Source organism: Lipophrys pholis (genome assembly GCF_963383615.2).
Source record: "Lipophrys pholis genome assembly, chromosome: 21".
NCBI lineage: Eukaryota > Metazoa > Chordata > Actinopteri > Blenniiformes > Blenniidae > Lipophrys > Lipophrys pholis.
The window spans coordinates 13,694,519-13,718,645 of NC_137649.1; the positions used below are offsets into that span (position 1 = coordinate 13,694,519).

The 24,127-nt window shown below is 41.1% G+C and overlaps 2 protein-coding genes across 2 annotated transcripts; one reads left to right on the forward strand and one right to left on the reverse strand.

Moving 5' to 3' along the window:
- The first annotated feature begins 707 nt into the window (after positions 1-707).
- On the forward strand, positions 708-12,285 carry LOC308126653 (macoilin). Its single transcript, XM_080491192.1, has 11 exons — positions 708-951; positions 2,464-2,605; positions 2,787-2,913; positions 3,043-3,166; positions 3,336-3,514; positions 4,884-5,355; positions 5,435-5,593; positions 6,633-6,803; positions 7,531-7,657; positions 8,448-8,622; positions 10,783-12,285. The coding sequence occupies exons 1-11, from the start codon at positions 875-877 to the stop codon at positions 10,971-10,973; spliced, it is 1,944 nt and encodes a 647-aa protein (XP_080347318.1). The 5' UTR covers positions 708-874; the 3' UTR covers positions 10,974-12,285.
- A 2,538-nt stretch (positions 12,286-14,823) lies between these two features.
- On the reverse strand, positions 14,824-23,814 carry nrbp1 (nuclear receptor binding protein 1). Its single transcript, XM_080490415.1, has 18 exons — positions 23,215-23,814; positions 22,738-22,997; positions 21,514-21,636; positions 20,089-20,190; positions 19,904-19,993; positions 19,780-19,820; positions 19,565-19,659; positions 19,357-19,440; positions 19,213-19,271; positions 18,733-18,831; positions 18,510-18,642; positions 18,098-18,188; positions 17,872-17,922; positions 17,595-17,730; positions 17,228-17,281; positions 17,085-17,148; positions 16,462-16,517; positions 14,824-16,367 (listed from the first exon to the last, which is right to left on the reverse strand). The coding sequence occupies exons 2-18, from the start codon at positions 22,966-22,968 to the stop codon at positions 16,272-16,274; spliced, it is 1,605 nt and encodes a 534-aa protein (XP_080346541.1). The 5' UTR covers positions 22,969-22,997; positions 23,215-23,814; the 3' UTR covers positions 14,824-16,271.
- Positions 23,815-24,127: the final 313 nt, after the last annotated feature.

The following is a 24,127-nucleotide window of genomic DNA, read 5'->3' on the forward strand; positions in this document are numbered from 1 at the left end:
GAATTGTCAATTTAACCAATTTAGTGTTTAATCAGATTACTTAAGGCTACTATGGAATACAAGTTAATGATGTGAACATAAATGTGAACATAAATCAACTGGAAATGCACAATATTATACACAATATATTTTAACTGTAACCTTATTTTCTTCCCTAAAGTCAACCAAATTATATCAAGATTTAAATATTTCACATTTTCATACCTACATATATCCATTGTGGGTTGAATCAGGAAATTTAACTCACAAATGTGAAAACTCAAATGTCAAAAAGGCTTTTTTCATAACCAAACGGGGGACGTTTTTCCACCAAAAGTGAGTGTTGTAAAACTGTATAATGCTTTTTCACTGGTCTCTCAAATATTCATTGAGAGATCATCATCCATTTCATTTAATATTTACTTATATGAGAGAATTGGTCAAATTAACTGAGGGGTTGAACTATGAGAGTTAGATAAATGTGATATTGTTGCGTGTGTTCTGGGGCAGCTGGCCGTATGCATCTGTAAATATGCAGGTTTTAATAATGGATAAGACAGATCTGTACAGTATGTACAGTTCGTTGATCTGCTCCCCTCCTGCGATGAACACTTGTAGGTACAAGCTCCCGCTGCGCATGCGCAGAGCGCTCCGTCTGCTCCATGACGCTCACGCAGACATCATCATCTTCTTCATCATCCTCTTCAGCAGCAGGTTGAAGTGAGGGTCCTCGTCCACCAGGAGGAGGAATCTGCTGTTTTATTTATCTCTGCTCGCTGCACCTCTCCTCTTTTTCAAATATATATATATAATTATCATTTATTGCCTCGCTGCCGCCGCTGCTGCTGCTGCTGCGGTGTCACACATCCAGCACGGAGGGAGGAGAAGCCATAAGATGAAGAAACGCTATGTGGACGCGAACAGGCTCCGGAAAATGAAAAAGCTGAAAATCACCGAGAAGCTGTCTGAGAGGTAGATGGAGCCCGGAGCCGCGTCGCCCCTGGCGGCGGCCGCCGCGGCCGCTTTTGTTGTGGTCGCGCGTCTTTGTGTGGATTTCAGCCGTCGTCATGTCTGTCTGCTCACCTGTCTGCCTTTTCCCATCCCCACATCCCTCCACATCTCCGTTTATCCTCGCATCCTTTCCATGCGGCGCATCAGAGTGCAGGTTTAATTAAAAAAAAAAAAACCTTACTGCGGCTGGAAGAAGGAGGCGGGGAGCGCAAGGCAGAGGATGTTGAGCCGAGTTACTTCAGCCTACATTGTTTACAGAGACACACATTTATTCGCAGTTGGGCAAGTTGATGTCGGTCTCTCGTCTCCTAAAGCCGCTTTTTTTTCCTTCTTCAATACCTCCTGGAACCCTTTTCAAACTGTTCACTCTTATTTGCGTGCAAATAAAGCGGCTCATTTTGCACAAAAGACTGGAATGTGGCGAGGAAAAACTGTCATAGATAAAAAAATAAATAAACCAATTGTTAGGATGTTTTTCAAACAAGATATAATCATTATTTTAAAAAGGTGTAAAGTGAAAGGATTTCCTCAATTTGCAGATTGTAACATCTATTAAATTATTGCTCTTTGTGTGCCACCTCCTGCCCTTTCGTGAGTAACAATGTGCACGTTTGACTGATACGGGAAATATTTGACGAAGAAATAAGCTCTATTTGAATTAGCACCACTCCTATTTAAACTTTTATGACGCATTTAAGATGCTATTTTGATTCCTCCGCCCCTCTCCTCACCGTGAAATATGACATAATGCTTTTTTGTGTGATGACTTCATTACAAATATGGCAAGTTTCCTTTAAACTGCTATGCAAAACGATAAAAAGAAAACTCTTCCAGTACTATCAAAAGGCAAATATGAACATACATGCATAATTTAAGATCACTGTCTGCCCATTCCATACCTCAAATTAAGATATTTTTTATTTTAATTAATTTGTATTTTGTTTATTTATAGCTTGCATGTCGGGTTATAATAATTGAAATTGAAATGCCTTCAGTTTGCTTTTTTATCAGTAAAATGTAAAAAGGAAGGCAGGTTTGAACTTGCAGACGGATGCTGCTGTGCTCCCTCTCTCCTCCAGATGAAATATTGCCATGGTTACCAAACAAAGAAGGGGTGATGTGATAGCAGCCTATGGATGAGCAGAACAAAGGAGGAAACCACATCTCTTGTTTGGCTTGTGGTCGCCTCGTAAAATGAACGAGGGAGACAGTCATTGTTCTTGTAGTGCCTCCACATGAAAAGATGGACTCCATTATTTTATGTTTTAAGACACAGCTGCACAATTATGGCTTTGGCTGATTTGGTGATTTCATGCATTGCATTTTGGGGGGGGTGTTAGTATCTGATGGTTTGACTTAGTGCATCTGAAATGCCTTTATTCACTAGGAGGAGAGCAGATTCTCTTCCACGTGGTAGAATACACCCACTTCCTTGTGTTTGTCATAACAAAGAGGGTGGGTTTTGTTTTGCAGTGCTTACACCTTCCTCAAGTTTATGGTGATGTGGACGCTGGTGCTGCTGGCAGACTTCATCCTTGAATTCAGACTGGAGTACTTGTGGCCATGCTGGCTCTTCTTCGGGAGCGTGTACACCACTTTCCACTGCCACGGGCTGGTGAGTACTCCTGCCATGTCATTTCCTGTTCCGCGCAGTAGTGGCCATCATTATAATGATAATCTAGTCTGAGCTAAGCTGAGGAGACAGATGACATTTGCCACACAGAGAATATTGTTTCCCTCGTGCTTTAAATTAATATCAATGCCATTTACTGAAATGTGTTTTCTTTTGTTTTCAGGTTATTTGTGTTGTTTTTGTTTGTGCTGCCTTCACTCTGGACATTTTTTGTCTCATTTTTGTTCCTTTGCACTGGCTGTTCTTTGTGGCAAGCACCTATGTACTATTCAACTACATTTGGCACACAGGTGAGTAAATAGATTATTCTTTTCAGGCATTATTCATGATTAAAATGCACCCCTGCTGGTAATAGATTTGCTAGCCTTTCTAGGAATTTCATTTGAATAAGTTTGATATTATTCTGAATTCCTCCTCAGAAAAGGGCATCTGTATATCGACGGTGTCCCTGTGGATCCTGCTCGTGTACACCGAGGCTTCGCTACGACTCAAAGACCTTAAAACCTCTCACGCCAACCTGTCTCATCTTTTCGCTGCACACTGGTGTGTAGAATTGATGCACTTTTTGCTGTTTCTATACTTTAAAATAAGCTCATAACTAACATCAGATTCCATTGTTTTATGTAACATACCAAGTTGTGTAAATATATCGTTTGCAGGATATAAGCTTTATACTCTTAACAGCCTCTTCCGCCTCTGTATTTGCTCTCAGTATTGGATACCCTGTAGTTTATCTGGGGTTTGATGCCACCTGCTACTTCACCAACATCTTCAAGCTGCGCATACAGAAAGCCGTGCAGAGTGAGAACGACTTCCACATGCACCTCCTCCAGCACTCGCTCCCACCAGGCCTGCAAGTTTACCCCAAGACGGCCACAGATGGCAGCAGCAGTAAGTCTCTGCACCTACGCCATCCATTCCTATGCATTTCCACGTTTAGTTTATAGATGTTATTCTGGTTATTTGCTGACTTTTGATATATTTGGCTTTTAGTTCTTAGTGTTTGATTGTAATTGCCTGATTTTTACTTAAGGCAAACTAATTGGTGCAGAACTGAGGTTGTTAGAGAGCAACATATGTGGGACATTACAAATAGTTGGCATGCTTCTTAACCTTCAGGGATACATTTGTTGAGCTCTCGTAAACCAGATAAAGCTGTTCTTTCTGGTGTGTGATATCGGGGTGACGGTGTTTCTCTTAGGCATCATTTAAACCACTCCAGAGTTCTTTAATTAAAAAAAAAAGTAATTGAAATTTCTACATATATGCTCTATCTACTTGGTTCTTTATATGTGTTTGAGTTATTCTTGATTTTCTCTACTTGTGTATGTTGCAACTGTAAGTCAGAGGACTGGTAGGATGTGGGTTAATGGACTCATGATTCCTGATTCAGTATGAAAATTGAAATCAATAAATAGAGTGATTCAGAAAGTGACTTGTAGCATCCAATTTATCACAACAATGTCAGTCAGAATAAAGTTCCAATTATACTTCCAAAACTTCCAATGAAGCTGTTGTTTTTCATTCTCTATATAAGAATAGATAAAATATTACAACACATATATACAACACTGTAAAAGAGCTGAAGTTATGAGTCATTTTAAATTGTATGTGCTGTAAGAGTAACATTAAAACAGTGTTTATGCCTACATGTCATTCTTTGTATACATATCTTGAAAACAATGTTTAGGTCTTAGAAGCTGCCCCTGTGTTTACAGCTTTGATTCTCAATCCGTGCATTGCACTTAAATTTATTGTGCTCTTAAGTGGCAGATTTAAAAACGTGGCGTTGAACTCAAAGCAGCAGAGGCCACAATACCACAATGCTTCGACTTTAATCCGTGACATGAGCCAAGCTGAAGAAGAACAGATTCTTACATTTTCTACTCCCCATGACTTGGGAGTTATTTCTTTCAAAGGCTTTCTGCAGGGCTACACAAGACATTACACTAATGTTTTCACAGGCTTGAAAACACTTCTAGCGATGAGTAATCTGACCTTAATGTGTAAAATCAGTTGGAGTGCACACTTAACACCAGACAGGGTCAGCGGCAGAAAGGAGTCAAGACAAATAGATCTTGTTCACGTTCCGTTATGAATCTTTTTTCTTTCTATTATTATTGTTGTGTGAAGTTCTGAAAACATAAATGCAAAAAAATATATAGTTTCAATACTTTCAAAAACTGCATGGTTTTTTTTGTTTGTTTGTTTGTTTTTTATCAACCACGTCATCGATATTAATGTCTTTGTTTCTGTGCAGGCTCCAAATGGAAGACCAAGCCTGAGTCCAGTCAGTATCAGTGTCAGAACGGCACGATGGTGGCTCACGATGAGGCGCACACTGTGGACTGCCTCCAGATCCGCAGTGAGGACAGAGTGGCAGAGAAGGGGCCTCAGGAGGTGAGGTCAGCAGAATCCAACCGACGGCCGCCATCGTCATCTAAACCTGCCGTGGCCGAGTCCAAAGATCCCCCTCAGAGTGGGGCAGGAGGACCAGAGGCACCTGCAGCCCCAGAAAATCTACCTCAAGACGAGCACGGAGGCAAAACCGCGCGGTCAGCTAAGAGCTCGTCGCCAAAAGGCCGAAGAGGCAGCACAAACACTCCCTCACCCCCCGCGGGAAGGACTGAGAAGAAGCAGAGATCCAGCTCGAAAACAATCAGCCCCAACAGGGACGCAGCGGACAAGAGCACCACAGCAGCTCAGAACTACCACGCTGACCAGATAAGCAAGTAAGTTACAAACATCGCCTGAGTCACATTCAAGCGCCCAAAGGTGTGCAAAGCTCACAAGTCCTGCCCGATCCGACAGGCTCGAGCAGGAGTTGAGAAAGCTGAAGGGCGAGCTGCAGACCAGCCGGCAGAGCGAGCAGGAGCTCCGAAGCCACATCTGCAATCTGACCAATAGTGAGAGGAGCCTGAGACCAGAGGTTTCACTGCTTCGACAGTCCAACATGCTGCTGCAGAGCAAGTGAGTAGTCCTCCACAGCCACCGGGCAGAGCTCGTCGCCTGCTGCTTCTGTGAGAGGTTTCACACATCACATCAATCTATAAATAACATGGAGGGATGATTATACCCTAGATAGAAACGCATTGGGCATGCAATGTGGTCAGACTCTTACTGAACACATTTTTAAATATTGATAGTTTTTCATTATGTAATGCCTTTTTTCCTTCCTTGTGAAGCACTTGAGTGGCTTTTTTTATTCATGAATGGTACTCTGTAAATAGTTATCTATATTGGTTTCTTTAGACCAAGTGAGCTGTAAACACAAAAGATGTATTTTGTACAGAAATCCTCTCAAAGAATTATTTGTTGAGTGAGAAAATCTTCGAGAATGAGTGAAAAAGCAAAGTTATCTAGCTGAAATTGCTTTCTCAGGATGGTCCCAAGAGTTATAATTTCAAGACAACAACAAGAATTCAGATTTAAGAAGCTGTAACCAAAAAAGCTAAATCAAATTGCTGATTGTTCAATCCATCGATTAGTGACTAGTCCAGGTAACATTCTGATTATTCAAGTAAAACTGGATAGAGACTAGGGTACTTAATCTTTAAACCTCAGCTTATTTTTCAATCTGCACTGATGTTGATTTACAAAGTTATGTTTCATTTCCTATTGGAATCATATAATAGAAGGATTTTACTGCAGTTTTTTTTTTTTTTTATCAGCAAATCCCAATTAGCACACTAAGCACTTTAAGTAATAAAGAGTTTTCTTGGTTACTTAGCTCCTTCAGACACTCTCTGCACATCAAAGCCACATCCAGAGGCCAGAGGCTTTAAATCGTGTTCCAGACGAACACGTTACGGAGTTTTGATCAGCACCACCAGCTCTGATAAGATACGCTCCACTGTCTGCAGGAAGGTGCTCTTTAATGACTTTGCAGCTATGAGGATGAAGTGAAGCACATTTAAACATTTAATGTCTGCGTTTGATGCTGGCAGATCTATTTGCGCCTCGCTACTGCTCATCTTCTAAATTCGGTTCAATGATGTCGCCTCTTCAGGATCCTGTGCCTGACTAAGAACAAGCAGAGGGACAAGCAGACCAGCGCCATGCTGGAGAAGAAGACCAGAGCAGAGGCAGAGGCCAGACTGGCTGCAGAGAAGCAGTTGGCAGAGCTTCAGGCTCAGAAACTGGAGGAGGCGGCGAGCACAGCAAGAAGTCTGACAAACAGGTAAGTCACACCTGCCCGACCTCCGCGTCACCTGTTAGCGAAGTGATTCAGCGCCGGAAACCGGCATTTGCATCTCGCTAAGCATTATTAAATTCTGCTGGTGTCGAGCTAATGTTTTAAGAAACGCGATCGCTTGTCCTAGATTTCTTTTTGTTTTGACGGTTAGAGGAGGAGATCCACATCACTCTCAATTCTGTTTGCATAGTATGAAGTTCGTGACATCAGGCATTAGTTAATCACAGCGAGCTTCGCTCCGCCACAAAGTAACAATACTTGGGGGAAGATTAGGAGACACACCAATACAACCTCATCCTTAAAGCATCTTTTTGGATTTTGTGCTTACAATTGAAAAAAAAAAAAAAAGAAGATATCGCTTGGTTCAAATGTGAGCTGTGTAAGTGCTGAGTGGTGGACAGTTTTTAGCACAAGTATCTGTAGTTCGGAGTCAGTCATTCATGTGTGTGTTTTCACCATCTCTTTAACGACACAGATCTGAGAGTGATATTGATCTCATCATCCAATTCTCTGCAAGAAAGCAGGCAGGCAACACATGAGACTGTTGGTTTGCCGCTCGCCTTCCATTATCACTAACTGTTGCTTATCTTCTAACAATTGTTTAAGAACAAAGAGACAATGTCATGTTTCTTTTTGTGTAAATTGGTCTGCATTCCGGAGGAAACCTCCTCTTTATGCTTACAACTGTCGTTTTCTCCATTTTCCACACCAGGCAGGAACACTGTGAAACCCAAATGTTAAGGAAAAGAGTTAAAGATCTAGAAACAGAGTACAAACAACTGCAGCTGGAGTGTCAAGTGAAAGAGAGTCGTGTGGTAGATCTAGAGAGTGATGTTGAGGTATCTTTTTAATCTATTTGGGAATGACTTTGTGAGTTTAATGTCTGTGAGTCTTGAGTGGTGCAAGTTCTTGGTCGTCCTCAGTTTTGTCTTGATAGTTTTTGCCGTTTTTTCAATTTTGTTTTTTGTTTTTTGTCTGTTCAAGTACCTTTGTTGTAAAAAAAAAAACCAAAACAAACGAATGGTTTTTACGACAGACTTTTACCATGTTTGTGATGTTTTCCTTTGGCCTGAAGTCCACATAGTGCACTCTGCCATCACATCAGTATGCAGTATTATTGTTTGGTTGTGTGTGTGTTGTTGTACTGTGTGGTATTTGGTTTCATTTTAGTGACACACTCTCCATGAAGCATGCCGCTACCGACGTCAGGTCTTTCATCAAAACATTGCATTACTTTTTAAAGGTCTTTTGGGTCCTGAGCCCCTTTCACAAATTGTGAGAGATGGTAAAAAATGTATGTTAACACAGAAAGAATCATCTTTCAGAATAATATCTCCCTTTTTATGTGAAGCTTTGATGTGTTCTGAGTGGCTGACCCATTCATCATCGGTGTATGCTCTCTCTCTCTCTCTCTCTTTCTCTCTCTGGTGCTCTGGTTCCCTAAGTGAATCCCCAAAAAGTAAAACCCATGATGGTGAATAAAACTCAAGCACCAACTTAAATCTTTCAAGAGATACTTGGGAAACCAAAGCACTGACCCCCCCCCCCCCCCCCGAGGTGGTCACAGCAGGGGGTCGCACTTGATGTTTTTGTGCTTGGCCTAACTGCTGATGTGTTTCTGGGATTCAGGCTTTGGGGAAGTACCGCTGCCTGGAGAAAGAGACAGACATGCTGCTGTCCACTCTGTCGGCCATGCAGGAGAAGGCTCAACATCTGGAGTACAATCTGAGCGCCGAGACTCGAATCAAACTGGACCTGTTCTCTGCACTGGGAGACGCCCGCAGGCAGCTGGAAATCGCCCAAGGTTTGTGCAATATTCACAAAATCCTTTGGTTCTGTCTCCATGAACAACATTACAAGTTTTGCTCGAGTGAACGAAGAACTAAGTGTTCCGTTTGTTTCATGTGCCAGTTATTCAGGGGAAAAAAAAGAAAAAAAAATGGCAGCAGATTAATCATTCAAATTCTTTGAGTAGAACCCAAGGAACATGAGGAGGTTTTAGGGGAAACTTTGCATCCAACAGCACCACCGTGTGGCCAACAAGCAAACGCTTCACTTGTGTGGAAACACAGACGTCTGTTTGGAATGGATCACAAAACTTGTTGTGTTTGGCTCAGAGGGGGACTCAGGGTCATCTTTACTCCAACCCCCCCTCCAAAAAAAAAACTTAAGGCTAAATGTCTAAAATAACAAAGTCCTTCAGATAACAACTGGGAGGCAGCACACAAGAACAGCTACAGCGACACCAGAGAACTACCCACACTGATGCGCCAACAACCAAAATACCCAGAAGACACCCAATATATACCCTACGCTGTCACCAGGTGCAGCCATTCACACACTCAGGTACAGGTGAAAGACATCAAGGCAGGGAACAGCAATCAGACACAAGGAAAAGGAAGTCAAAAATGTTGACGCGAGTAAGACGGTTAATCTTGTGCATTGCTTTGGTTTACTTGCATTTGAATTACAACCATAAATATGCGAAAAAATAATTTATATCATCATCGCAATCAATAATCTTGTTTTGGGGAATCCCAGGTCACAACTACTAATAATTGTGATGATATACAAACTGAAGAGTGTACTCTCTATACATTGGCTTTTCTTTGTGGTATTTGCATGTTCTCCCTATTGATGCATAGGTTTTCATCCACTGTCCAAAAAAGTATATATTTCAACCTGATTGGTAACTTAATTTTTTTTTTAAATGTTTTTCCCTTAAAGTAGAGAATATAAGTTTCCAGCAAATGTACACGTTAACTACAGACACTCAAAACTTTCCTTAAGTATATTATCAAAGTTGTGTTACTTTCTTTTTTTTTCTTTTTTATTTTGGATTCCCTCTTTTCATTGCTTTGCAGTGGATGTTTTTAGAGCAGCGATTTTACAAATTGAATCCAAAGTCTTAACATGTATTTGGAGGACAAAGTGTCACATTTGTGTTTTCACATCCTGTTATCATTTTTCATCCACCTGGTTGAAGAATCTTTACTGCGGCGACAGACTTATATAACTCATTAACCATTACGCGATTGCAGCCAAATGAAGATGACGCATCCAAAAAATGTTGGCTCCCACGAGATAGTTAGTGCTGTGTCTGTGTTTTCAAGCAGGAAAAAACATTTCAAAGTATTTTCAGTTTGAAAATAACAAACTCATGAATGTATGTTCATGCCAGTATTTTTTTTGAATTGCTTCATCTCTGCTTTTAGGATCAGCATGTGTTGTATGAGTGTGTTTAGAATGCACTATAGCTGTAGGGATATGGGTGCGAAATATAGGAATTGTTCATAATTGTGTGTGTTTATGCACATACTGCATATAGATATGTTTTTAAAACAAAAATGTTGTGATTTTGTATCTGGAATGAATTCTAAAAGACATTACCATTAGGTTTATAGAGAAGGCAGACAGTAAAGGCACAAAGAAGCTTAAAATCTTTTTTACTATGGACCAGATAGGAGGGTTCGCTCAACACTGCTGCTGCTTGTTTGTTAGTATCTTGGGAATGCTGGCAAACCAGAAACTGGAACTTTCCCTGCCAGTTCCCAGTTCCCAGTTCCCAGTTCCCAGTTCCCAGTTCCCAGTTCCCAGTTCCCAGTTCCCAGTTCCCAGTTCCCAGTTCCCAGTTCCCCGCTGCTTGAATGCAGGTTCATAAGAATAAAGCTGAATTTTTAAATATATTTGAAAAAACAAAAACAGTATAACTCCAGATCACACCACCTTTTGTACACATTGAGTAGGTTATCTGTCCATCACAGGGTGAAGACAGTGAGACCATCACAGGACCTGAGTAAAGCCACTGGTCAATGTCAAACACATGTTTTTGGAACGAGGGAAAGGAAACTAGACGAGCTTGAGAAAATTCATGCGTATCTGTGAAGAACACGCAAACCCTGGAACAGGACTCATTGTGAAGCCTGCGTATAGTGGTTTGACCTGTCGTCTGTGTGCCCCGCAGATAAAGTCATGAAGCAGGACCGGGAAATAAGTGAGATGAAGCAGAAGATCGCGGAGGTGATGGCCGTCAGCCCCGGCGTGTCCTACATGGCTCCTCGGCCTCAGGTGCCTCAGTATCTCACCAAGTTACTCAACTCCGAGCGCTACATGCTGAATCCAAGAGCGCTGATGTACCAGTGTTTGAAGAAATGAAAGGGAGGCGTCCAGCTCCGACACGTCCTCTGGCCTCCTCGTCAGACCGCGGGGAGGTTGATTACAGAGCTAAACAACTTTGTGAAGTTGTCGTACTTCCAGCCATGAATGGAACCAGAGGGAGCCTCCACCAGTCGAAATGCCTTTTTGCTGCACTGACGGTGCTAGCTCTATATTATTCTGTGTGTTTCCTGTTTCCTCCCACATGAAGGGTCAAAGAGCTTCTCTCCAAAATGAGGTATCTCCGATATGCAGCGCTGCCGAAGACGCCATTTTTATGTAAATGCAAGCCTATCGTCACGAAACACCGAATCAGGAGTCAAAGCACAACATCATGGCTGAATCAAACCCTGCGTATTTATTCAACTCAAAAAGCTGCTGCTGGATGGGAACATTTCTACTCTGAAAATCAGTCAAATGCAGGAAGCGTGAGTCCCCAAAACCTTCACTTTAGTAAAATGCTGTGTAAAGAAATGTTTGGGCCGGAAACTTGACTAACTTCTAATAGAAATACAGATGCAATAAATGCAGCCGTATAACATTTGATGACACGACAACCCTCTTTAAATTGAGGTGTTAAAGTTTACGTTTGTTGAGAAATTGACAGAATATAATCTTGTTTTTTAAACACTTTCAGGATTATCTTAAGCAGTGTTGTATTTATTTATTTTTTTTAAGTTTTTATACTTTATATCCAAATAATTTCTAGTGTTGTTCATCACGAATTGATGAAATGAATTTTTTCCAACAGACACATTGCTCTGTCGTGGCTTTTGAGCATCTATGCTTCTTTTTAACCCAAAATACAAATTGTCAAACAGTTCAGGTTCATGAATTAGTGAATTTGAAAAGCTGTTTTACTGACTTTGAAAAAAATTTTTGGGGGGGAATTCACTCTTTTTGAATAAAACTTAAAATGTACTCTTACAACTACTGAATCCTATCTAATTTATTGGCGCGACTCGTTTATAATCTCGCTCTGCTGCACAGTTACTTCTCCCCTCGGCACAAAGAGTAAGGTAAAATGCATATGTGGGATGAGCAGCAGAGCTGAGTATGAGGGTTGTCCCCATGAAAAAAAATCGCCAAATCGTCTTCTCAAATGCCAAATTGTTTTTCTTTGCGATTGGCTGTTCTTTATTGTTTTGTTTTCATTTTTAGCTTCTGGTATCATTTGAAAGAAAATTGACAGCCTTTACAATCTTATAGGATTTATAAACAAAGAGATTATCTACCAATTAAACATTTCCTTACATTTTGTGAATAGTGACTCTAAACTCCTTCTATAAAGAAGGCAGAAATGTTCTGGAAACGATATAAAAACAAAAAAATAGAAATTTACAAAAATATTTAAAATAAATTAAATAAATAAATAAATGTAAGCATTATATTGAAATTTGTGAAATATCTCAGTTTGGGCATAAAGAGATGGAAAAATAATGACAAAGATGTTGTGTCCATGGAGTTTTATGGAAATTTAGATATGACTTTATTTGAACAATTACATTTGGTCCAAACAATGTTTGACATAAATTTTTCTCAAAGTGTAAATGTAATTATTTAACATGAACATTGAGGCAAGTATGCAGCATGATGTCTGTTGTGCCTGTAAATAGAGACTATTTGAATTGTGCTCAAATTTGAAACTGAAGGTGTGGGTGCATTTAATTAACACTTTTTAATATCTAAAATACAGTGTTTTTCTAAAAATGAAACCTTTCAGATTTGGAATATTTCTATTTAACAGGAATTGTCTTTGTATTGAGCCTCCTGGCTGCAGTCTGGGGGACATTTAAGAACGAATAAGTGACGTTTTACTGTCTGAGTAAGCTGATAAAAGTTGAGGAGATGCAGTTGCTGGAGTTCACTGCGAGATGTCACTCAGCTGACAGCTATGTTTCATGTTTGGTAGCTTTTCTGTCCAGGAGCTGCACGGCGCCAAACATCCGGAAAAGAGTCCATGTGAGGGAGAGAACTTACTTTGTTCAACCGTCCGCAGTTTGACTCTGTCCACGTGTTAACGGTGGAGCTGTGAATAAGAAATGGCGTTGACCAAACATGACTCGCAAATTTAATTACTGTGCCTATATACATTACTTTCAATCTGGGAAGTAAAACACAAATTTAATGTGAAAGAGTAATGTGTTTGAATTGAAGTGCTATGTACTGTTTTTGTAGTTTTTTTTTTTTTTGGTTCTTTTTCTTTTTTTTTTGTACTCACACTGTACAGAATTGAAAATACCCACGCAGCTGAAAAACACTCATGAACTGGATGTCGCCATTTTGGTAGCTTTTTATTTAGAGCGTGTTTCTAGGGTGTTTTATATCAAGAATATTTTTTAGTCTCGCTGTACTTCTATGAAACTGCTGTAATTTTGTACGGCAATGTGTTTGTCAGCATGAAATGTGTTTTATTCAACTGTTATTTGAGCACACATTGTGACTTTATGTACATGAATATACTTGTACAAGGGCTACAGTTTCTTAACATTTTGAACCAATAATTGTTAATTCAAGCGGTGACGCTCTGAGGCTGGAGCTCACACTCCTGTCACACCAGGATGGAGTTTTGTATAAATAATTTAAACTGTTGAATTTTGTCCCTTTTTCTTCGGTGTCCATGTGTGTTAATTATTCACGTTCACAATTTCTTTTGTGATATTAGAGCATGGGTGTCAAACTCATTTTAGGTTGGGGAGCCATGGATCAGAGCCATAAAACTGTTGCATAATGACATGAATAATGAGTTCTCCATATTTCCTCTCCGAAAGAAAAGCAAACTCTTCAGTCACTTCTGGATCTCAGTGCTTTGTGTTGCAATGTGGCCCCAGTGAACATTTAAAGAACAATTATTTTATTCCAAAATTGCAGTTTATGTAATCCAGACTGGTTTTTGACTGTGGGCTGTACATTTGACACCCTGTATTAAAGAGAAAACCACAGCAAAATCAATTTAAGCCACACAATCCATCATGTCATCTATTCTGTATCTTCTATCCCACTTTATCTGATCGGTAAAGTAGGTAAAACTGACATGTGACTTTGCTGTGATGGTGAGTGACTGTAGCATCTGTATTTTCTGAAAGCTTTCACAGTTTAATCTTTGTTCATGGAAACTTTAGAGAGCTTCAACAATTGTCACGATTACTATTTATTCACTGTCAGGACTAAAGACACTCTGGATGCTTGAGGGACTGACAGCAGCATCAGACAGGCTTGAGAGGGTTAACTTCCTAATTTCCTGCTGGTGTGCCCATACTGTGGTTCTCTGTCTGGTCGCTACAGAAGGTAATCCACCCCATAATAAAACTTTAAACAAAAAAAATGACATACTGTACCTTCAAGTCTTATCAGGAAGTAACTTGCGACTATAATGAATTATGAATGAGTGTTGACATTTCTAACCTCATCACAACACACATCTTTTAAGTTGTTTCCATCCAATTTGCATTTCCATCTTCAATGAGTATTCATTTTTTCCCCCCAGATTGCAATATTTTGTTATGACCCACCTGTCTGCTCACATTTCCTCACCTAGGGTAAATTCAGTAGTCAAATTCCAAATTCTAAACTTTTAATTTCAATTCTTGAATAAACAGCATAAATCCATGGAAATAAGACGGTCTTAAATGAATATTTCCTGAATCCAAAAAATCTTCAGAACAATATCTGCAATTTCAACTGTAAATATTTTATCCTGTTGCAAAAACTATTTGCTCAAATTTCTTGTTGAATTTTGTTGAAAAAGCCACAGTAACTGGCTTTATGTAAAAATTGATAATGGAGTTGATCATCGCCATGCACAGCAGGGATGATTAGTCAATGAACAAGAGAGCACAGCGGACACACGAAGGGTTGATAGTGTAGTTTTTGTTTTTATTTCAGGAAGTGAAAAAGAAAAAAAAAAAAAAAGAGGATAAATGCATTGCAGAAACCGAGAACAGTGTCCAGCATACAGTGTACAAGATGGTTACAAGCATGTCAGGCAGTCCCACACTTGTATCACGCAGTATCAGAAGGTGGTCACAGCATAGAGACCAGACTCCATCACTGGCTAAACTTCCCAACGACGCCTTTCCTAAATCAAATCCCATTGTTGTGCACAAGCCAGAGGCCAAAAGACATTTCCAACAGGGTACAGAAGTGTGATGTGCAAACTAGCAGAAAACTCCAAACAGTTACCAGGTAAAATAAGTGGTCAGAGCCAAAGAATGAATATATAGGAGACAAGAGGTTTGGAACAGAAATAAATCAACCATGGTGGAAATGTTGCTGACCGAATCTGATTTAATTTTGCTTTAAATTAAAAAAAGAAAAGAAAAAGACATGAAACGACTTCATACATCTGCATTTGGTTTAACAGTAAATTGAGTTTAAAATGCCAGAGGCAACTTTTTGTTAGTCTAAACCCAATTTGTAAGTACTGCAGCTGTTTAATTGATTGGCAGTCAGACAACGCCACATTGCATGGAAAAATAAGAGCAAAACGAGCAGGTCAAAACATACATTCAAGCAACCACCGACTGGCTTTAGTGCTGGAAGTGAAGTACATTACACACCAAGGAAAAGACACACAAATAGATTTATTTTCTTCCCTTAGTTGATTTGTTGCTCGTCAGATCGTGTTGCAGCTGCATGTTTCCTGACTATGATGTACATTTACATTATTGTGAAGTAAAATTGACACGGCGTCTCCTACGTTAACAGCTTGATGCACGTCTGAATCTTTAGAATCCGACCCAAGGTAAGTGGATGGCTTCACTCGCTGCTCAAGAGAAACTTATAAGGACCAGACAACCAGACTTTACCTTACGACACCATGATACACACACTTCAGTATGCCAGGACAAAGAGGTTCCCCCCTAGACAAACAACTATGCAACAGATTGAAGTAAAAATGTTTTTAAAATACAATTTTAACACTGACTCAAGGAAAATACTGCTGTTATCCATTTCATTTTGCTCATCTCTGGACAGATGAAAGAAATAAGCACAAAGAGTGACAACATTGGTGATTTCCATCAAGTTGTAACTAGGATTTCCTCTTTGAAAAGAGAAGCAGATGGCTGTATGAGGTGGGAGGGGAAAAAAAAAAATAAGGAAATAGAAAGCGCCAGCCACTTAGTGGCAGCTTTTCCCACCAGTAGTTTACAAGGACAGACTGCTGCAGGATCTGCAATCAGACCAAGGCTTCCTCCTCTGTCCTCGCAATCGTTTCCTGCAACTCGGCGATGGGGCGAACGCCCATCCTGTCGCAGAGGGCGAGGAGGGCTGAGAGAAGGCCTGGCGGCTCCTCCGCTACGAGGAGACCGTCACTGGATTGAGGGAGCCGTTTCGGCTGTAAAACTTCGAGAAGGCTTCTTCAAGGACCGACGCCAGTCGTGGCTGATCGCCCTGAAACGGTAAAAATGCGAGCGGGTTAAAGATATAGAGCAGGACGGAAACAGCCCCAGTGGTCAGTGAGGTCTGACCGATGAAGTCCACTCACCTCGCTGATGAATCCCAGCTGAACGAGCTCCACAGCCAACTCCTGCACGTTCTCGTCTGAACATAGACACCAAAAGCACAAATGGTGACCAGACGTTGGGATTCCCGTTCATCCGATATCAAACAAGTATGTCCAAAACACAGTGCGGTGAAAAAGGTTATGGGCTGGTGCCCGACCAGCAGGAAGGCATCCGATTGGCTCAAAATTGAATTCAACTTCAAATGAACTTTTTTTTTTTTTTTAATAACTGCCGTCAACGTAAAAAGCAACAAAAAGTTGTGGAAATGATGTTTAGGCCTCCACAAAGTCCTGGTCTTTACATAACCAAGTTTTTCATAAAGCAGTACTTGAAGCGTCATAAAGTGATTTTACATAACAGACATGCATGTAAAGCACCGACAGCGGGAAGCAAATCAGAATCAGGGTTACACCACCTCCTTTCAGCAGATTGTAATTTCAGTCAGGTATGCTCAATCTCATCAGAAAGACGTGTTTACATGATGAGGTTTTAATTGGACTTAATCGTTCAATCTGATTACTTACAGTTAATCTAATCCCAAACACAGTTATAAAAACCCAAGTAACAGCAGGGTGCAATGTTGATGTAATGTGAATATACTCACTTGGTAACAAATCACAGCTCAAATGTCTGTTGAGTTTATCCTCAAGTTTTAGCAGCAAGGTCAACTGAAAGAAGACAACATATATTCATTTCAAGTCAACAGATTAAAGACTTGACTTCATCAAAAAGGCAGAACAGACTTACGTGATGCTTCGTGCCTTCGTCTACAGGCTCGATATTGCATTGCATCTGAAGGACCTGGGATAGAAAGAAAGCATGTTGTGATTTACAGAAACTAATAAAAGTGCCTCTGGAACAACAAAATACCACTTGCAATCTTGGGAATCACAAAGAAAGCCTGAATATATTTGAATATTTGGAATCAGTTTGAGTATTGGCGTGATTGTTTTTTGAACTATAGGATGGAAGGAAAAAAACCTGTCTTTAAAAATAAAAAAGTGAAATTAAAATGATTTAACGAGCAAATAGGTGCCGTTAGTTATGATATGACATTTTGAAACAAAGCACAGTGTATTTAAATATAATCAAACTCTTGGTCTTCAGCTCTTACCTTCCTGGTCTCCAGCTCCGCAGGTTCAGGAGTCGGGGTTTTCACTGAGGGAGGTACTATCGGTGACTTTACAGCCTCCTGTTGAGGCTGCTGGGGACAGGGTATCCCAAATGCAGTCAAAGGGTAAATCCCGTTCCTGAAGAATCAAAAGTTTATAGTTTGGTTTTTTTGGAAAAAATACGAAGAATGTTTCGTTTTAGGGAAAGGTTCAAACGCTTCAGTTTTAGTTCAATCAATCAGTTTTTTTCTGGAAGCTGAATGAAACCCTGGTACACACCTCACATCTTCTAGGAACTTGTCCAGCTCGAGGGCAGGAAACTGAGACAGCCTGACAAAGAAAGATGAAAAACAACAAAACTGTCATTCACCATTTATTCAGCCATGTTCTTCGCTGAGCTGTTTTAAGCCATTTAACATGAGTATAAGTACCAATCGCTCCATCATGATGAGGTCGAGGTCAGTCATAAGCTTAAAGGTTTTTTTACAGTAACAATCACACTCACTTCATCTGAACTCCCTCCTTCGCCTCTACGATCACCAAGTTGGGGTCCATGTTCTTTGTCATTTCCTCTAAAGCATTTTCTGGGATCATGTCTGCAGACAGACAGAAGACTGTTTAGAAAGGAGCCTTCAACCACAAAACAGTTTATTCTATGGCAAAGAGTAAACATTTTTTTAATGTCGACTGTGGTCATTAAAAAGCTAAGAAACATTAAATGTTTTCAAAGGTTATACTTAATATACTGCGCTTATATTTTGAAGACTAGGCTAAAATAACCAAGAATGAACCAAAAAGGTTTGAGTTGTTTCAGTTAATGTGGAACAAATCTAAAATACATGGACGTCTCATTTCAATATTTGTACATTTCCAGCAATAAGTGCATCGTTCACATAAATATCCAGATTTTGACTCACGTTGGTGGCTGACGATGCAGTGCGCAGCCAGCAGCTTCAGTAAGGGCACCTCGAACAAGGCCTGGTGAAACAGCAGCTCTCTGGCTGTGGGTCGTTTACTGGGATCCATCTCCAGACACTTCTGGATAAACTCCTGCGAAGTGACGAGCGTGAAAACAACTTGTGTTTATTTGACTACCGAACGGCCTCTCAGGATTGATTTAGGTGCCTGTGCTTTGCTCACCCGTTGCAGTGGGTCCTCTAAGGACTGAATGGCACTGTTTATGGCTTCTTGAGACACATAAGATGAATCTCCATTACTCTGGATTTCCAACACAGCCATCTACGGAAGACACAAACAGGTTACTTTCTAAAGACAAGAATATCCCTGCAATCCTGCCAGTAATTGTTTACATGAATAAATTGTATATTTTCACTTCCTTTTCTAGCAGCAGATAAGACGACTTTCTTTTTAGTGACAGCTGAAACCACTGAATAAACAGCAGCGCTGTCCAAAGCTGGGATAAGTGACGCTTTGGTTCAGACTGAAGTGGTATACAAACCATCAAGTGTGTTAGAAAACGAGCCCATAGAATAACTGGAGCTCCAGAAAACAATCGCGTCTCACTCTCTTCTAATAGACACCAACTTAGAAAAGCGACCAGTCACCGTGTTTATCAGGATGTGATCGTCACATGAGAGAAGAAATATGTCATCCGCTCACCTCTAAGGCGCACATTCCAAAGGAATAGATATCCACGGCTGTGGTAACATTGGCAACAGCTGAAAGCAAACAAGAGCTGATCAATATCACACAAACACGCCGCTCAGAGGGTCTCAGAGAAACGATGCACCGGCAGGATCTTACCTCCGTATTCTGGAGCAAAAAAGTGAAGGCTCTTCTGCTCCTCCCGACAGGTTTTCACATGGTTATTGATCGTGTCTGGAGCAACTGAAAACAGCGGGGAGAATATCCAATAATGAAGCCAGTGTGGGAGAATCTGTGCGATAAACACTTGAAAAGAACCCCCCCCCCCCTTCCTCAAATCTTGCACTTTTAAATGTTTGAGGCCCACCTGAGCCAATCTTGATGAGGCCGTTGTGCTGGATGAAGATGGTGTCACATGTTAGGTTTCCATGAATGATGGGAGGTTCACAGGAGTGCAGGTAGCTGGAGACAACACATAAACAGACCAAGGATCAGAACCTTTGCCTTCATTTAGGTTTAGACTCACGGCAACAACTCGCACCACATTTCATTCGGTAACACTGAGAGCCCATAGAAACTGACCTGAGAGCAGAAAGGATCTGTGTGCACCAGCGTTTCCAGGCCTGCGGAACAGGTGCAGTTATGACATGTAGGTGCTGTTTACAGAGTGACTTATTTGTGTGAGTAAAAGCAGAGCTGCCCAAACCTTTTCATTCATGGTCTTGTGGTTTTTCTTTGTCTTTTTCAAAAACTGTTTGAGGCTTCCTGAGGACATGTATTCAGTGATGAAAATCACCTTCGAACAAAAGAAAAGCAAAGGATCAGTAACATCAAATAAGCACAAAGGCTTTTTGTGGATCTGTTTAAAAGGCGTTTTGGATGTTTTCGTACCCTCGCTCTGTTCTCTTTGACATCCGCCCAGTACTTGTGGAATTTCACGATGTTCAAATGCTCGAGCTGGATCAAATTGTCAAAGACTGCTTTAACTTTTTCCTGTGGAGGAAAAAAAGACAAAGAGAACAATTTCATTGTTTATGCACAGTTCTACACATCTGCAACAGAGGTCATGATGTCAAATTAAACCTACAACTTTCATGATTTTTGAAAACAAGCTGAAAAACAAGACCCAAGTTCAAAGTTCAATTTGCCCCTTAAGGATCAGCTTGTAGGTTCGGTGAAAGAAAGAAAGCTCCGAGTGCAAACAAAGATAATGCAAACCAAACCAGAACATAAATACATTCAACAGCTCCTTCACACAGATTTTTTTAAAAAAGCTTGTAGATTATCTTTATGTCAACAAAATATCAAATACTTATGCTCATTGGGAGCACTTTGAGGCTACATATGGACAGGATGAGAGGGGGAGGTGGCCTCCACCACCACCAAATGAGCCACAAGCTGCCCATTCGCAGTGCCACTTTGGCAAATGTTTCAGCTCTTTCCTGGACACAGATAGTTTTATATAGTCTACAATCTCCATTGTATTTAGACTATTCCTCACACTGATTGCTTGCTTTGCTCCTGCTCCTATCTTAGCGCATCAGCCCTTCTTACCTGCCAAAACATTTTAAATGCTGCATTTTGAAAGCTTTAAACACCTTGTCCTATTTCCACTTAGACACAAATGTTTTTGCTAGACTGTATAAATGTCCAACTGCACTTAAATCAACAATTCAGAGGCTGAGATGCATGTTGCTCATGCAGACTGCAAACACACTGAAATGTGGAGCTCTTTCAGGTTTTAAACAGAGAAAAGAAATCTAACTATTAAAGTTTTGTGTAATAAAACTGAGTTTGCGTATTTGTGCTATAACCAGCTTTGGCTTTAATTGGTATGGAATGGAATGGAATCATAAAATTCAAGTAATTGTTTGGAACGAACCTGAAGCTACATCACACAGAATTGCAATCAACTAATCAAGTGCATTTGAAAATGTAATCAACAGATACTCTGATACTATATTGGAAGTTGGAAAAAAGTAACAGTGAAGCTAAATCAAAATATCTTAAAGGCCAAAAGATATACAAAATTCAAAACATAAAATAGGACTTGTTCTGTTCTTTTGGTCAGGATACAAATACTTTCTGTAGCTACTCAAGTATGTACTTTGCTCTCATACTGGCATCAACAGGTTTGACCACTAGACTAAGAAGCTTAGAGCCAGAGGAGAATGAAAAGCACCACATTGAGGTCAAACACAAACACAAACACACAAAACATAGGCTGTTGGAATTTCTTTTTCATTTGCCATAATGATCATGATAAATGCATTTAGGGTGACAGAACTGAAGTTGCTGCTGCAGCTCTGCACTCACCTCTTGTAGTTTGAAATTTTTTCTTTCTGAGAACATGACTTCATTCCACACCACCTCGACTCCTTCCTCTGTGTCCATGGCTAAGTAAGCGTTATCGATCCCAGGGACGTTGCGCTGATTTACCTTTAAGCAGAAGGAAAGAAAGAAACATACAGCATCAGACAATATTGAAACCTTTCCTCACAAGCAGATCCACAAAGCAACATGGAGATTTCCCAAATCACATCACAGAGAAACAGATTGATCCCATGTACATCAGACAGAAGTTTAGAAGAGCGATACAAGACATAGCAGTGAAGAAAGGAGCTGACATGTCATCAGACCATCATCTGCTAGTGATAAACAGCTAAACTGAGATTGAAGAAACATTCCTCTACAGCCACTTCCCAAACCCAACACCGAAAAAAAATGTTTAATTCCATTTTTAGTGAATATTTCTGCTTTTTCTAAGTTTTTTAACAGACATCTCATAGTTTTAGTAGTGAATATTACTAAGAACAGAGACAAGAGCCTCGAAATCAGTGATGCAGCTGTGAAAGTTATTGAGCTTATTGCTCATAAAGCAAAATGACTGTCAGAGCCATGTGCACCGTCAGTGTAGAAACATGCATACAGAAAGCCTTCATTACTGTGAGCCCTGAGGCCAACATCAGACTGAAGAGAAACACTGTGGAGGGTGGGATTTCAGGTCCTCCAGCAGATTTGCTAAATGATAAACTACATTCTACTCGGTTTTAGCACAAGAGCACATCATAAAAATGGGCATATAATGTGGACATTTTTGTTTTAAAATATCAACTTTTCCACGTTTAGTGACAAGGTATTTAATGAGCAATTTTGATGATCTCTATTCACCAATGCAAAGTTGGGATTGTTTTAGGGTAGCACAGTAGGCGTAGTCATTAGCAGAGGGTTGTCAGTTGGAATCCTGGCAGTGCAGAGTTTGCATGTTCTCCCCATGCATATGTGGGTTTCCTTCGTTTACTCCAGTCTGATAACACAGTCCAAAAACATGCATTAGCCGGATTGATTCCAGTCCTCTGCAGCCATGAGGTGGTATAAAAGATTGATGGGTTGTTTAAAAGGTTATTAGGCCTAATTGTAGCTGCCAAGCATTACAATTAGTCTGAAAGCCCAGAAATCAGTGGAGTTTTCTCAGAAGGGACGAGTGTGAATGGTGTAGACACGTGAAGATGAACATTACTGCACAGTCATCTCTCTCACCTCTTCTCTGCGTTTCTGCCAGCGTCCACACGGGCTCTCCTCCAAGATCTCCGACTCATCCTCACTCTCGTCTTCCTCATCCTCGGTGGCGGCGGTGGCAGGAGGCTGGGTCACCATGGACACCGGGGGAGACACGGAGGAAACTTGACCGGCGGGCGCAGCGGCGGCTGCGGACTCCGGCTTCGCCTCCTGCACGGAGTCCGAGGCCTGCTTGCTCTCTCCCTCAGACATCTCCTCAAGCTGTCAGGCCCAGCAGCCCGCTGCACGACACACACAGACAACCAGCTCACACAATGTAAACACCACACTTCAGAGAAACGATTTATCAGCTACGAGCGATGGCCGCATCACTTCAGATCACACTTAAACAGCAGTGCGCGAGCTCCTGCTGCACAAGACGTTAGCTCCAGCAGGAAAGGCCACAGCAAGTCAGGACTCACAGATTTGATGTAAAATAGCAGACGTGGATGAACCTACGTGTTAAAGACGGGAGACGTGACGATGCCAGCTCCAGTTTAACAGACTCCCCGGTGTGGCAGGCCGATCCCAGCGGGCTCTTGAGGCCTCGCCCGGTGTGTGTTTCTCGGCGGAGGTGCAGCTAGCCCCGAGCCGCTGCTGCTAGCTCCTTGGTCGCACTGCGATACACGGGACTCAGACGAGAGGAGACGTCCAGCAGAAACACAACCGGCAGCGAGTGCGGCGGCGCTTACAGCCGTGGCTTTATACAAGAGATAGCCGCGTCTCGATGTTTTGACTCGTCGGCAGCCTCACTGCTCGCTGGAGACGGTTGTAGCAGCCCACCGCCCCTCGGCTGCTCCTCAAGACTCCAGCCCGGCTAATGAACAAGCTACCGCTAACAGCCGCAGTCCTATACGCTCTTACTGATTAATAACATCGCAGCAGTTCACATAAACTCCACAAGAAGAGACAACGACGTGCTAACGGTGTCTGTCACTGTATAGCTCCGTTCACGGCGACACTGTGACTTAAAGCCCAGGTTTAACATTTAGCCAGATATGATGGCGACAACTTACAGATGCACACTGCACTACGGGCTGCAGCACGTCAGGACCGAGCGCGGGTTGCCAGATATGAGCTCCCACATCCCCCTTCTGCAAAGTCAAATGTAAACGAGACCCTGCGTGGAGGTGGGATTCCACGAAAACACAAATTTTTAATGTTCCAGAGTGTTTGGGTATTTCCACTCTATTGGAATGTTTATTGACTTCCAATTGTCTAATTTCCCACAGTTTGTTAACTTCTGGGATAGTTAATCCACCTTGCCAGTTCTGGCTGAGATCCCTCTTCTGCATTCAGAAATGTCTTCAATCGTTTAAACAGATTATTATTATTATTATTATTATTATTATTATTATTATTATTATTATTA

Coding starts and splice junctions, on each gene's coding strand:
- LOC308126653 (XM_080491192.1), top strand. CDS start 875: ATGAAGAAACGCTATGTGGACGCGAACAGGCTCCGGAAAATGAAAAAG. Junction 2,914..3,042: donor CAACTACATTTGGCACACAG/GTGAGTAAATAG, acceptor ATTCCTCCTCAG/AAAAGGGCATCTGTATATCG. Junction 5,356..5,434: donor CACGCTGACCAGATAAGCAA/GTAAGTTACAAA, acceptor CCGATCCGACAG/GCTCGAGCAGGAGTTGAGAA.
- nrbp1 (XM_080490415.1), bottom strand. CDS start 22,968: ATGTCTGAGGGAGAGAGCAAGCAGGCCTCGGACTCCGTGCAGGAGGCG. Junction 19,994..20,088: donor TCAAAGAGAACAGAGCGAGG/GTACGAAAACAT, acceptor TTTTGTTCGAAG/GTGATTTTCATCACTGAATA. Junction 19,660..19,779: donor CAGATCCTTTCTGCTCTCAG/GTCAGTTTCTAT, acceptor TGTTGTCTCCAG/CTACCTGCACTCCTGTGAAC.